We start from the raw sequence: 14,478 nt of genomic DNA, 5'->3' as shown, positions 1-14,478 counted from the left end.
CAGGGAATTTGGTGAGGGGATATCAGACTCCTTTCTATCTTACCTGAACCCCTGCTATACATGTTAGCACTGGAAAAATTATTGTTGTTTTTTTTTTTGTTTGTTTTTTAAAGGCGGGGCACTGCCCCAGAGCCTCACAAGTTCTAACACATGAAATGTGGCTACATGATTCAGTAATTACAGAGAAATGAAGGTATAGAATGGCCTCCACTAGGAACTGTTCCCATCCCATTACAGGCTCTACCTGCTCCTCTTTTAGACCCTTAAAAAAAAAAAAAAGTATTAAGTTTTAAAAGCATAAGAGACTTGTGTGTGTGGCTGAGGAAAAGGAATATCCAAACAGAATAGCCCTAAGCTTAGAATCAGGAGAGAGCCTCTCTCCACCTCTCCAGTCAGCAGCCTGCTAGAGACAGGTTTGGAGCAGTGGGCAAGCTCATTACTGAGTACACAACTAGGAATTACATGCTACTTTCAAATGATTGTACATGTAGTACCTATAAGCATCAGACTGCTTGCTGTCCTGGGGAGGGGAGAAAATTTGGAACTCAAAATCTTTCAAAAATGAATGTGGAACAAGTCACTTAATCCCAATTGCCTCAGCCAAAAAAAAAAAAATGTGGAAAATTATCTTTACATATAATAGGAAAAATAAAATACTATTAAAAAAAAGAAAAAGTTTAAAAAATAATTATATTCTGGAGGTGAAAATGAAGGGGCCACACACAAATAAGCCCACTGGATTTAGAGCTGGCAGAGGGCCTCAAAGATACTATATGGTTGAACCATTTTTATTTTATAAGGAACTAAAGCCCAGAGTAGTGCAGTGATGTAGTTAGTTCCCAATGGCTTTGAGTGGGGCTAGATCTTTGAACTCTAAACAGAGTGCTTTTCCCACAATATCATATAAAAGTGAAATCAAAGCCTGTGAAAACTGGCATAATCTTCATAATCTTCTCAAGCTTCCCAAGAAGCTGTTACCTTATTTATTGCACAATTTGTGTTTACCTCTATTTTTGGTTTCTGCTTCAAGCTGGCAGAGGGATTGGATCAGGCCCTGCTACAGGACGTTGAGGCAGACAAGTTTCACAGAATCCTTACTCTGTCATTTAGTCCAAACCCCTCATTTAATAAAGGAGACCCGAGACCTCGAGCAAGATTAATGACTTGTATGTGATCACACATCTGGTGCCAGTTATGAGAATCTTGATAACAATCAAGAAGCATATATTAAGCCCTTGTTCTGGGCATGGCACTGAGCTGGTTCCATTTATTACACAGGGCTTCCTGGTAAAGGGATGGTTGTTTTGCCATTTCCTCCCTTGTCCCTTTGCCTTCTTCCCTCCTCCTTCCTCCCTCAGTTTCATTCAGAGTATTATAAGTAAGACACTTGGGGGGTGGGGTAAAACAGAACAAAGTGGATAGGAGAGATTGATTTTTTTTCAACCGTGAATACTAGGAATCCCTTCTATATCCCCATCAAATATGCACAAGGATACTTAAATACTATTCCATATAAATACTGGTAATAAATATAAATATGGTAATTTCCATATAAAAATGCCTCGCTATAGCTCATACTTTGTCCCACATTGAGTGGGACTTATTTTGGAAAGGGTGGGTAGAAGGGGAGAGTCAGAAGGAAAAGGAAAAACTATCATAAAACTGGGTGGTTTGAACAATTCTGTAACTAGGAGAACAGATTGCTGGTGTGGTTGCTGGCTTCCCAAGAAGCTACTCCACCCCTGAGCACCAGCCTAGATTGGATGTCAGCAGGCCAGAGACAAGAGTATGTTTTAGTGGAGTATCCCTTAGCCCAAAGATACCAATTCAAAACAATCACATTTATTGAGTCCCTACTATGTGCCAAGCCCTGTGGGAATAGGGAGATAAAAACCAAAAAAAGCACTTTTGAAGGAGCTATCTAGTCACTCAGCAATAGGATGCATATGACACAAAAGTGTTTTAAGATAATACAGAATATGATAGTTTAAGTGGAAAATAAAAGGGAGTCTGGGAGACAGAACTAGCCTCAGAGCTTGAAAAGCTCTGGCCCAGTTCTGTTTCTAACATACAAACTCTATGAACTTGGGAAAATGACTTAATCCCTCAGCATCCCAGGCAGGATTATACATTGCTGAGCCCGTGGCCATTCACTTAAAATGGGAGAGTTTCTACAATGGGATTTTCCAGTCCAAATGAAGATACAGGTTTGGGGGCAAATTTATTTAAAAAAAAAAAAAAAAAGGCTGGACTAGGAGTAGTTTTTTAGTTTATTTAACTTTTTCCCCAAATCCCTGACAAATTATTCCAGCATCCGCTTCAAAACACATGCATACCTAAGTTCTAGATACAGAGATAGGCAGAGAAGTGAGAGCATGATATTTCAAGAAGCTATGATGGTTCCTGGTCCTTCTCCTTTCCCAACTCTACCTATGCCAAGGGGCCCCATAAATATGGCTTTTTGCTGGTATTTGTTTGATACTCGTTTAGAATAGAACCTCTCAGAAAATGGGGTTACAATGTCATGATGTAACAGAAAATGGGGAATCAGAGAAACCTGGATTTGAGACCCCTTACGGCCACTAGTTAGCCCATTATCTTGGAAGGCTCATTTTCTTTATATGTAAATCAAGGATACTACTCACCATCTACCTAACAGGTTTTCTGGGGTCTCAATGACTTAATGTTGGAAAGATACCTGATCATTGTAAAGCACCACATATACATTTAGATCAATACAAATACTCTGCTAAAATTTCAGTATTTGGAGGACTAACACAAATACTGCAACTCCCCTTATTTCTCTTGCCTGTTGAATAAAGAGAGCTGGCCTTCTGACTTAGAAGATATGACTCCTCATTAGTGGTAGAACCTGGATTAGAAACCCTGTTCAAGGCCTCGCTCTTTACTTTTTGTAAAATGGAAGTTGTTAAGTGATCTGTAAAAGGTAAACGGCTTATTGCCCTCTCTCACTTTCTCGTAACTGAACAGGAACACACAGCCCAGGGTCTGTCCTAGTTCTGGAAGCACCTTCCTAGGAAGACTGAGAGCCAGCAGCAGCAGAACCAGCTCTAGAAGGGGGCCGGTTCCGGGGAAGGATGCCCCTTAGGATCTGAGTACACTCAGCCAGCGGTCCTCCACTGAGGAGGAAAAGGGAGGCTGCTATGTGGATTTCAGTTCCTGAGAAGGTTTGCCAAGGACTGAGGTGTGAAGTGGAAGGAGTGCAACATTTATAATGTTCACAGAGGGCAAACGTTAAGTCCTGTTTGCTTCCCTTAGAGAGCTGGGAGGGGTGGGGGCGGATGGAGGTTTCCAAGATACTTTCTTCATACTCTTCCATGCAGGAGGCCTCTCGTCTATAAGTACTAAAAAGAAGGTGGATCATCAGAATGGCAGGTGGCCTGAGGCAGGCGGAAAGAGCTGGTCAGCAAAGAGGCTCCACCAGCCTCCCCCAGAATAGTGAGAAGGAAGGCAGGCCCAAGCCAAGGCGCTTCCTCGGGAAGACTGTGCAAGGATTATGAGAGACCCTGCCTGCATACTGCCCCTCCACCCACGCCTTCCTCTAACTCGAGGCTAGAGAAGGGCGTAATCCCCACAATCTCAAAGAGTGGTTTTGGAATCCCAGGGTTTAGGTCGGAATCCTGGATCTGCCGCCTACTCTGACCCTGAGCAAGATTTTTACCTTTTTTGGATAAAATGCCTCACTTCTAAAATGAAGGGGTAGGAGCAGATAATCTCAAATTCCTTCTTGTCTACGATCTTCTGGATGAAAACAGGGATTCTGGGTGTCAACAAGGTGGCAAAGGGAGATTTCCCCCAGATTGTCTCAAATCGCTAATTCCAGTGAAAGAGAAGCTTAGAACTGAATTTCTCCCTCTCTGAAGGGGGGAAGGGGGGGATGGGGAGGATGCTGGTCCGTGGCGGGGCTCGGTGGGCGGCCGCGGGCTCAGGTCCGGGTAGTGAGCGCCGCCCAGGCCTGGGGAAAGGTGAGGCGTTTCCAGAACCGCGCAGGCACCCGACGGCCGCAGCCGCGAGAGATCCCAGGACTCTCTGGGAACCAAGCCTGATAGAGATCTCCGTTTCTCCTCCCTCCACCCGCAGCACTTTCCCAGATAAGATACTTATCGACCTTTAAGAAAAAAAAAGCAAGCGAGCCGGCCAGACTTTCAGGTAGACTGACTTTCTCAGGATGCTAGCGTCCAAGCCCGGCTACAGCGAACCGTAGGGTCGGGAAGGACAAAGGTTCTTACCTTCTAGTATGGAAAGGGGGGGACTAGAAACACTTTTTTTAAACCAGGCGGGACAAAGTAGGTAGTATTCCCCCTTCTTTCTTAGTCCTCAATGAGGGAAAGGGAAAGAAAATTCTCGCCCCCCCTCAAAGTGTCAGCGCCTTCCGGACCGACCCCGCGCCACCTACAAAAGCCAGGAACGTTCTCCCCGCGAGCGGGCTCGGGACGGGTGGGGACTAGGTGGGGCAGGGGAGGAGACTCCGGGGCGGAGGAAAAACAAGCCCCGCCGGTCCTCACCCGGGGCCGCGGGAGAGGGAAAGATGCGGGGTCCCAGAAGCCCAAGTCCAAAAACAGATCCCAGTGGCCGTAAAACCGCGCCCGCCCGCGCGCCCGTGCCCGGTGCCCCCCGCCTCTCTCCCGAGCCCTCGGTGGGGAGAAGCCGCTCCTCCCACTGCCTCCGGGTCCGCATCGGCTCCCCCGACCCGAGCAGTCGCACGCCCCCCGCAGGAGGTGCCAGCTGGCGAACTGTCAAGCACCGACACTTTGCCGAGCCCGACCAGCCTCCCCGTCCCGTCCCTGCCATCTTTCCTGCATCCCACCCCGCGCCGAGCAGCCTGGGCCACCGGCTCGCGCCGCCCCACCCGGGGCGAGGGGCAGGTGAAGAGCGGGGTGCGGGGCGGGGGAGGGGCAGGACGGGGGCGCCCCGCTCACTCACCCAAAAGACGAAGTTAAATCCAAACAGCAGATACTTAATGCACTTGGTGCCTCCTTTGACCGGCATGGTGGACGCTGGGCTGGGCTGGGCGTGGGTTCTCAGTGAGGGAAGCCGGGCACGCACGGGAGCGGATCGGAACCAACAAGTAACTAAACTAAGACAGCAGCGGGCAGTGGGTGGCCTTCGGGCTGCACTTTTAAAAAGTGCCACTCCTTAAGGCGCTTCGCCTGGGTTCTGTGCGCATGTGCGAAGAAATTCCGTGCCCCCGCCCCCGCAGACCCCTCCCCTTTTTGCCAGCACCTGACCCGCCTCCGCCCCTCCTGACCCGCCCCATCCCACCCAAGTTCTGGGGGAGGTGTCCCGCCTAGGAGGTGCCCGACGTGCTGGCGGCTTCGCCGTCTCCGCCCCTGCCAAGGTGCCGCCGCACGTCCGGGACGGCCCCTGCTGTCCCCCGGAGAGCGACCCCTTCCCCCTGCCTTAGCCGGGCCGAGGCGTCTTTTCGGAGGGCTCCAGCGACCACCTCCCACCTTCCCCGCATCCTCCCTTATTGACACTCGCGACTCGGCCCACCAAGTTCTTCCCCGGGGGGTCATTTAACATTTAGAACCCGGGGGGCGCGGAATTCTCCTCATCCGGGACTGATCCTTTCTTTTACAAGTGAGGACTTTGAAACAAAGTGTCTCCAGAATGGAATTGACTTACTCCGATCTCCCTCGGAGGAAGGAGCTCCCCTCATCCCGGGTGGACTTTTAAAGGCTTCCTTTTAAGAGACGTTTCCTTCGGCATCCAACCGAGTGATCCGTTCATCGAGACCAGAGAAGGCAGTGGAGAAGGAGCCGTGCTCGAGGCTTTGCCGCGTTGTGGAGCGGTGCACACACCTTGAGTCAGGTCTCCGTGGCTCTGCTGAACTTTTCTCCTTCAGTGTTTTTGTTACACGGGATTATCATTCCCGTCTGTGATAACTGCATCCAGAAGTTTAACCCGTACGAATGAATGCTTACCACGAGGGGACAAAACGAGCCCAGAAAGGTCCCAGAAATAAACAAACGACTCAGAAGAGAGTACCGCTGCCAAAAGGAACATAGGATTAGAATAGAAACCTGTTTTTAAAAAAGGATGATTGAGGGTCATGAGCACTACTGTCTCATAAAGCGGAAAGGAATCGTTGGGGTAACATCAGTTTAAATGAAGCTATCTGACGAAGCAAGTCAGTCTGAGGACATTTGAAGATGAAAATGGAAGGACTTCTAGTGGAAAATATTAATAAAAACATTGAAAGAAACTTTTGCTTTTTCAACTCGAACCCCGTAGTCCCTTTTAGAGGAGGTAGAAATGACACTAAGGAAAGTAGTCGGATTCAACTGATGTTTTTGTAGAAGAGATTCAAATTGGTGATAACACAGCTGTAAGGATGTTGAAAAAGCAATCTAGATCTCAGAGAGAAGATATCAAGAGTGAAAAAAGTCTTGGGCCTTAATACCCCAAAGCATGAGAAAATATTAATAACTATTTATCTGTCTTCTCTCCTATCTCTATACAATCTCTAAAATACATGAATTGAAGGCATCCTCTATGTAAGATTTAGTAGAGGAAAAATAAAGATTCTAGAAATAATATCCAACCATCAACCAAATCTTCACCATTTTATAATTAAATTGAAAGATAGAAGAATTTAAGATTAAATGTACAATTTGATTTGATAGAACAAAATGATGACAACATTTTTAACAACAGAATTTTAGAATAGAATATTTCCTATGACATCAAGATTATTCAACATTCTTTGGAAGTTACATAGAAATAATATGATAAGTAAACATCAAGTGAGACTTGAAATAAAGAGATGACTAAAGATCTTAATCTTTGGAAAGAGGAGAGACCCATCACAGAGACAAGGTTTAGAGAGATTATCTATGGTTGGTAAGGGGATACAAATACAAAAAAGAAAGACAGTTTCAGCCCTCAAGAAACTTACAAGTTACTGGGGGAAGACAACACACCAAAGGAATCGAAGATACAGATTGGGGTGATGAGTAAAAGCTGATGGGATCTTGCAGGACAATGGGGTTTTTCTAATAGCTTCTTGAATAATGTTTCTCTTGCAGATGACTTCAAGTCCCAGAACATTGCAGTCTCCAGGAAGAAGTTGTTTGTCCTGTTTTTCTTTTCCAAAGAGGACCAATAATGTAAAGGAGTGATGTCTTGAGTTGCCTATGAATTGGATTTGTCAGGCAGAACTGCACAAAGTATACAAACTGCACTCACAATTTCTTCCAGAATTATTGAAGTCCGGTGACAAGACAAAATGATGACTGGCAATGTCTGGGATGCAAAAACTTAGTGTTTCTGGTATATCACAAAGCTCTAAACACTCCACAGTGTCTGCTTCAGCTGCCTTTGAGGTTATTGGAATTAATTGTTTTCATCCATTCTGCCAGGGGAAGTTATATTCCCTTAACTCACAAATGGTTTTGAGTCCTGAAGTTACCCTCAATCTGGTGTACACCTTCTGCTGAGTAGCTTTTATTGGGGATGGCCCCTGCATATGCTATAGTTTCTTGGAGCACAGGTGAGAGGTGGATGACAGGTAAATATCAAAAGGGGATAAGCAGACTTGAAAAAGGCTCAGCAAGCTATCACATCAGAAATGTTGGTCTGTTTATCCATACAGGAAAGACCAAGTGGATGAAAGATGTCAACATGCATTTGGATTCAACATGCAGCAATATACTCAATAGTTTGTCCAACAGTATGTTGAATATATTGATCTGGTTTCAGATTTGAATAGCAAGAGGAGAGCAGACTGGATTGCTTTAGGGAATTTGAAAAGCTCTTTTGTTCACTTGGCTTGAGAAGCCAAGCTTCCCAAGGAAGCCACGTCCCATTTTTTCAATCTTAATATTTAACTTGCATTGCTGTATGGAACTGAGATTTGTATAGAATTACTCTCTCCAAAGACCTAAAGCTAAGTAACACACAGAAAATGATGGAGGAGATGAAGTGGTGTGAATTATTAGGCTGCAACTGTGGAACTCTGAAGAACAGGAATAAAGGATATATATCATCAAGAAATTATGTGATGGAAAAAAAAAATGAATTGGTGAAGCATGACAGGTGGAGTGCCAGAGTGCTCCGCTCCTACAATTGGGATGTCAGGAGAAAGCATGAACGGATTCTTGCAGTCGGGTTAGTCCCTGTCCTGAATATTGGAAAAGTATGGACAAGAGGGGATTCAGGCTTGGATGGCTGGCTATATCAAGGAAAAACACTCTTAATTTGGTGAGATAACAGATTCATTTGAATATTGCATGTCACTTGGACCTAGTCCTTGTCCTTGAAGAAGACCAAAGACATCAAGAGAGTAATGTCTTGATTGGCTGTGTGTGGTACAGAAATGGTGAGGGGTCACCATTTAATAAAAAGCTGGAGAAATCTCTAGAAGCAAAGCAAAGTTTATTCTACATTCTCAGGAGAAGGGCATCCCACCCTTCAAGCAGGAGATGAAGGGAGGAAGCACCTTCTGGAGCAAGGTTAACACTTTTAATCCCTAACAAAAATACGCCCTCCCACCACTGACCTTCATCCTCATTGGCTGAGAGTCTTACATTCTAAAATCAGGAACTACCTAAGAAATTGAACTTGACCAATAAGTACATAGTTGCCCATATTTGACTGAAATAGGGAGTAAATGATATCATGGGAGGTTAGCAGGAAGGGGACTTAAGGATACCCTTAACTCAATCCTCAAAGTTCTTCAGGCCTACTCAAACTCTGAAGTAGATGAAGCCTTACTTGATTTTCATAACTGTCTTAAAAGATCTCACCTCATCTCGCTCAGCTGTGATTTGGATATGAGTAGGGCAGACCTGTACTAAGTTATCATTGTCATTCTTTCCTCTGGATTCATTGAAGTCCAGTGGCAAGACAAAGGTCAAGACTGCCAGCAAGGGCTCGACTACAGTGAATGACCTTAGCCTTTCTCAATTAAGATTCTTCCTAGGTCTCAGTTGAGACCACACCATTCCATATCAGAGGGCTGGGTTAGAATAGAGAGAAAAGAGATTTAATTTACCATCATAAAGCTATCTCTTTGGGATGAGGAGATCCTCTGAATTTCTGACCTGAACAGAAAACAATTTCTATTACACTTAATCTAAGCCATCAAAAACTTCAACAGTGAGTTGTGGAAGCTTGAATTAAAGTGGGTTAGTATTAGCCATTTGATGACAGTCAGAGTGATTTGGGTTTTAAAGCAGAGTCTAGTAGCTCCATTTCAAAACACAAGCTTAAAACAAACAAACAAACAAACCTATCTTTTCAGAGCTATATTTCAAGAAATAAAAAATGAAAACCATACAAGAAAAAAATAACTAGTCCCAGCTTCTTGAAACAACAACAAAAACCTAATAAAACAAATAAATAAAAATAAAATTAAGTAAAAAAAATAAAAATGAGGAGGAGAAGGAAAAGGAAAATGAGGAGGAGGTGGAAGAGAAGGATGAGGAGAAGGAAAGAGAAGAATTAGAAATAATAGTAATAATAATAGGAGCAATTTTCAACTTCTGCTTAAATTGGGTCCCCAGAGGACAATGGCTCCTTTTCTCAGATAACATAATAAAGACAGTTAATACAAAACATTTTCCTAAGAACTTAGTTCACTCTTTCCCACAAATATAGATTCCATAGGAAGAGTAAGCTTAAATTTGGACCACCATAATTGTGGTGAGGCCCACATTTAAGAAATATGTGTGACAAGGTTTATCTCACAGCATTTGCTTGGGAAGTCCTCCTCTTTATGTGGAGACTTCTTGTTGTTTGTTCTCAAAGATATTATGAAGTCCCATTTGTACTTGAATAAGAATTCTTTTTGTAATATAAAGTGTTCCAAAAATCTTAATGCAGTTTTTTTTAATTTTTTATAATTTTTAAAATAATATTATCCCTTGTATTTATTTTTCCAAATTATCCCCCCCCCTCCACTCCCTCCCCTAGATGACAGGCAATCCCATACATTTTACATGTGTTACAATATAACCTAGATACAATATATGTGTGTAAATACAATTTTCTTGTTGCACATTAAGTATTAGATTCCGAAGGTATAAGTAACCTGGGTAGATAAACAGTAGTGCTAACAATTTACATTCACTTCCCAGTGTTCCTTCTCTGGGTGTAGTTATTTCTGTCCATCATTGATCAATTGGAAGTGAGTTGGATCTTTTTTATGTTGAAGATATCCACTTCCATCAGAATACATCTTCATACAGCATTGAAGTGTACAGCGATCTTCTGGTTCTGTTCATTTCACTCAGCATCAGTTGATGTAAGTCTCTCCAAGCCTCTCTGTATTCATCCTGTTGGTCATTTCTTACAGAGCAATAATATTCCATAACCTTCATATACCATAATTTACCCAACCATTCTCCAATTGATGGACATCCATTCATCTTCCAGTTTCTAGCTACAACAAAAAGAGCTGCCACAAACATTTTGGCACATACAGGTCCCTTTCCGCTCTTTAGTATTTCTTTGGGACTTAATGCAGTTTTAAAAATAGTCATCCAACTTTTGCTTAAATGGTCTAAAGAAAGGTTATCTACTTCTTCCCAAAGTAGCCTCTATTCCACTCTTGGATAGCTCTAATTTTTTGAAATATTTTTTCTTATGTAAAGATCCGTTTCACCTAGGAGCAATGGTATCACCTCCCAAAAAAGGCCCTGATATGGAGATCAAGCCAATTGGGCTTACTCTTTAGGAAGCTTTCCCTGTCTCATATCCCTACCCCCTTTTAAATGCATTGTCTCTGGATCCATATATTTTCATTCCAAGATAGAACTCTGGGGACAATTTCTTGAAGAATGCTTAAATTTGGCTGTGGATTAGGTCTCCTCAAAAGTATATATTGGAGGGAGTGGGTGCTGTCCAATGATGGCTCTTTCCTTACATCATGTGAAATATTCTCTGTGTATAGGCCTAAATTTGTTTCTGGAAATGCAAGATGGAGAGCTGGTTTCCTACATCACTTCAGAGTGCATATATAGGTATCTTAATGATGATGATTAAAAATCTATTAATTGACTACGGAGTCAAAACTGAGTGTGCATATTTTTAAAAATTGCCACTATTTCTCTGGTGAAACAAGTGGGAAGCCATTTGCCTCTGAATTCACATCACTTCTCTCTCCCCCTATTTCTTTGTGTTTATTCTTTATTGAGCTTAGATGAGTAACAGAGACAGAGCAGACCAGGTTATGACTTTATCTCCCCAGGGAATGTGGAATCAAGGTTAAAGTTGTTTTTATAAGACATTCCCTCTCCACCCACCAGCAAGTTCACTTCTCAGGATTGTATTGCTGGTGGAAGAGTAACTCTTGCTTGTAGTACACAATGTCTTGGCTGTGCTGGGTTGCACAGCTCACTGCTCAGTACAAAACTTGGCTACTGCTACTATCAGATCCAGTTGTTGAGGGGAACTTTGATGCTTCTTTTGACCTTTCGAAATGAAATTGTAGGCTGATTCATCTCATTTCTGACATTTTCCCACCTAATATCATAAAAGAATAACCATAAAGACAAAGGAAACAGAGGTGTCATGTGCTCATGGCCATATGGTGACCAGGTAGGAGAGAGAACCTGAGAGCCTGAGGCCCCTCTCTCTCACCTGGAGTTAGTTCCACATCACTTATTGCCCACCAGGGAAGAAAGAGAAAATTCATTCATTCAAACCTTTTATATGCAAACTTAGTTCTGACTCAGCATCCAATTATAAAGCTTTTTATAACCTTGCAGTAAGCAAAAATAAATAAATAAATAAATAAAAGCAGAAGATACCTTGACATCTGAATTAGGAAGGGAAATGACTTCTACCATGAATTTCTAGAAAGAGATTCATCAAGTCTCCTTGCAAGTTGGTATGAGAAAAAGTATGTTGATCTAAGTCTGCAATGTCCCTTTTGTTAAGGGATTAACAGAGTCTTTTCCAAAAAAGTATTCAGTGTACAAAGTTCATCACTATAGTTATTAATTTCTTTCACCAAAGAAACAGGTGCTCATTAACAAATGATTATGATAAAATAACATTCTGCATACAGAAGGTTGATATTTAATGTTGAACATCAAATACTTTATGGGACTGTTGAACAATCATAGTATCTTGAGAGAAATTATTATTTTCCTCATTAATGTTATTTGTTATACTTTGTAATAATTGTTAATTTTGGGGGATTCAGAATTTTTTCCTTCCTATTTCCTTATCTACTAAGTCAAATCAGCCCTTGAAGAATAGGGCTGATAATGATAATAGGGCTGGATATTAATATTCTCTTCAACCTTGTTCAGCCCTCACTCAACTAGGCAAGATTAATTCTGATTAAAGAGTAAAAAGAAGTCTGGCTCATTGTTTTCTACTTAGACTTGGGGGATAAGGTTGAGATCTAGGTTACCCAAAGTGGGAGATGGTCTTAGAGTAAGTGACATAATCAAAGTCATATATAGTCCCTTATTAGAATAGGTTAACTTCTCATTATAGTAGTCATCCTTCTCATTAAATGTGAATCAGAATTGATTGCCTTCTGTTAGGAAACCCTTTTTCCAAGGGCACAAAGGTATCATTAGGCTGCCATGGTCCACAGTTGGTTCAGGAGACCCAACCAAATAACCAATTCTTTTATCAATTACTTACTAGCCATATTTTATAAAATGATTAAATACTCAGAAATTATCTCTAGAACTTTTTATATATCATAATCTTTATGTAGATAATGCACTGTCTGAGCAACTCACTCAAGGTCTGTATGTTCTGGCAAGCCAGGATATATAGTTCTTATAGCTAAGTGTCAACTTTGACGTAATCACACCATAATGGAGGAGGAGAGATGTGACACATAAGGACCAATTAAAAGCCTTCATTTAGACACACCCCTTTTAAGAGACCAAAGTATGTCTTTTTTTTTAATGTTTACTTTTTTGGTCACTATATTTTACTACATTTTTTTCAATAGTATTTTAATTTTCCAAATACATGTAAAAGATAGTTTTCAACATTCGTTTTGGTAAAGCTTTACGTATCAAATATTTCTCTTTTCCTCCCTTACCTACCATACCCCTTCACAAGACAACAAGCAATTTGATATAGGTTAAATATGTGCAATTCTTTTAAACATATTTCTATATTTGTCATGTTAAGAGAGAAAAATCAGATCACAAGGGAAAAAACCATGAGAAAGAAAAAAAACCGCAAGCAAACAGAAATTACATAGAAGGTGAAAATACTATGTTTCAATCTACATTCAATCTCCAGAGTTCTCTCACTGGGTGCTGAGGGCACTTTGCATCACAAGTCTATTGGAGGGGCTGCTAGGTGGCGCAGTGGAGCACCAGACCTGAATTCAGGAGGAAACGAGTTCAAATTTGGTCTCAGACACTTAACACTTCCTAGCTGTGTGACCCTGGGGAAGTCACTTAACCCCAGCCTCAGAAAACAAAACAAAAAAACAAGTCTATTGGAATTGCTTTGAATCAATGCATTGTTGAAAATAGCCAAGTCCATCACAGCCAATGTACATGTTTTGACAGAAATATCAAGGGCTTTATTGCAGACCTCTCCCTGCACATGCTCTAATAGCAAGTCATTTAAATTTAATATCAAGATTTAATCTACCTCTCTAAAACTTATTAGTTTTCAGTTCTTCCCTCTGCAGACCAATAGAATAAGTCCAATTCTTCTTCCATATGATGGACTTCAGGTTTTGAGGACAGTTATTAAGTTAACTAGGTTTTCAGTCCCTGCCTTCAAGGAGTTTACATTCCATTGGGTTATATCACATTCACAGGATATTTGTCCAAGAGGAGCAATACACTCCAGCAGTGACCAAAAAAAGGGAAAAATATCCAATATTTACCAAAAAAACTTATAATAGCTATATTTGTGTGTGTGTGTGATGTCAGATAACTGGAAAATAAGGGGAGTCCATCAACGGAGGAAATGCTAAAGAAGTTATTGTGAATGTAACAGAATACTAATGTGATAGAAGAAACAATGAATAGGATGGTTTCTGAGAAATGGGAAAATTTGTATGAACTGATATAGAAGGAAGTGAGTAGAACCAGGAGAACAATGAATACCATAACAATAATATTGTAAAGACAAGAAACTTTGAAAGACGGTAATGAAATGACCAACTACAATTCTAGAAGACTTGTGATAAAAACACATGTACCTCCTGACTTTAGATTGTTTTTTTCCAAGAAACAATCCTGTGAGATAAAAAAGAACCTGGTGTGAAAAGTACTACCAATTTGTGTCACAAATTTAAAGAATATATACATTGGGAAGCCTTTTAAATTTGCTTATATTGACTTTTTTGCCTTTTAAAGGAGAAACTAAATAACATGTCATATCTTAGTGATAATTGATCATTTTATCAGATATGCACAAGCATACCCAACCAAAAATCAGGAAGTTTGCATAGTTCCTTAAGTATTATGGGAAAAGTATTTCTCCATATATGGATGACTTTCTAGGATCCAGAGACTT

The 14,478-nt window shown here is 41.6% G+C and overlaps 1 protein-coding gene across 1 annotated transcript in view; it reads right to left on the bottom strand.

Moving 5' to 3' along the window:
* CD9 (CD9 molecule) overlaps window positions 1-5,223 on the bottom strand; it is a 63,853-nt gene extending 58,630 nt beyond the window's left edge. Inside the window, exon 1 of the mRNA XM_074269041.1 lies at window positions 4,945-5,223. Coding sequence (XP_074125142.1) covers window positions 4,945-5,010 — 66 coding nt within the window. The 5' untranslated portion in view covers window positions 5,011-5,223. The remainder of the gene's footprint in view (window positions 1-4,944) is intronic.
* Between the last annotated feature and the right edge of the window lie 9,255 nt (window positions 5,224-14,478).

The sequence above is a fragment of the Sminthopsis crassicaudata genome, chromosome 5 (assembly GCF_048593235.1).
Source record: "Sminthopsis crassicaudata isolate SCR6 chromosome 5, ASM4859323v1, whole genome shotgun sequence".
Classification (NCBI taxonomy): Eukaryota; Metazoa; Chordata; class Mammalia; order Dasyuromorphia; family Dasyuridae; genus Sminthopsis; species Sminthopsis crassicaudata.
This window is presented reverse-complemented; position numbering and strand designations above follow the sequence as displayed.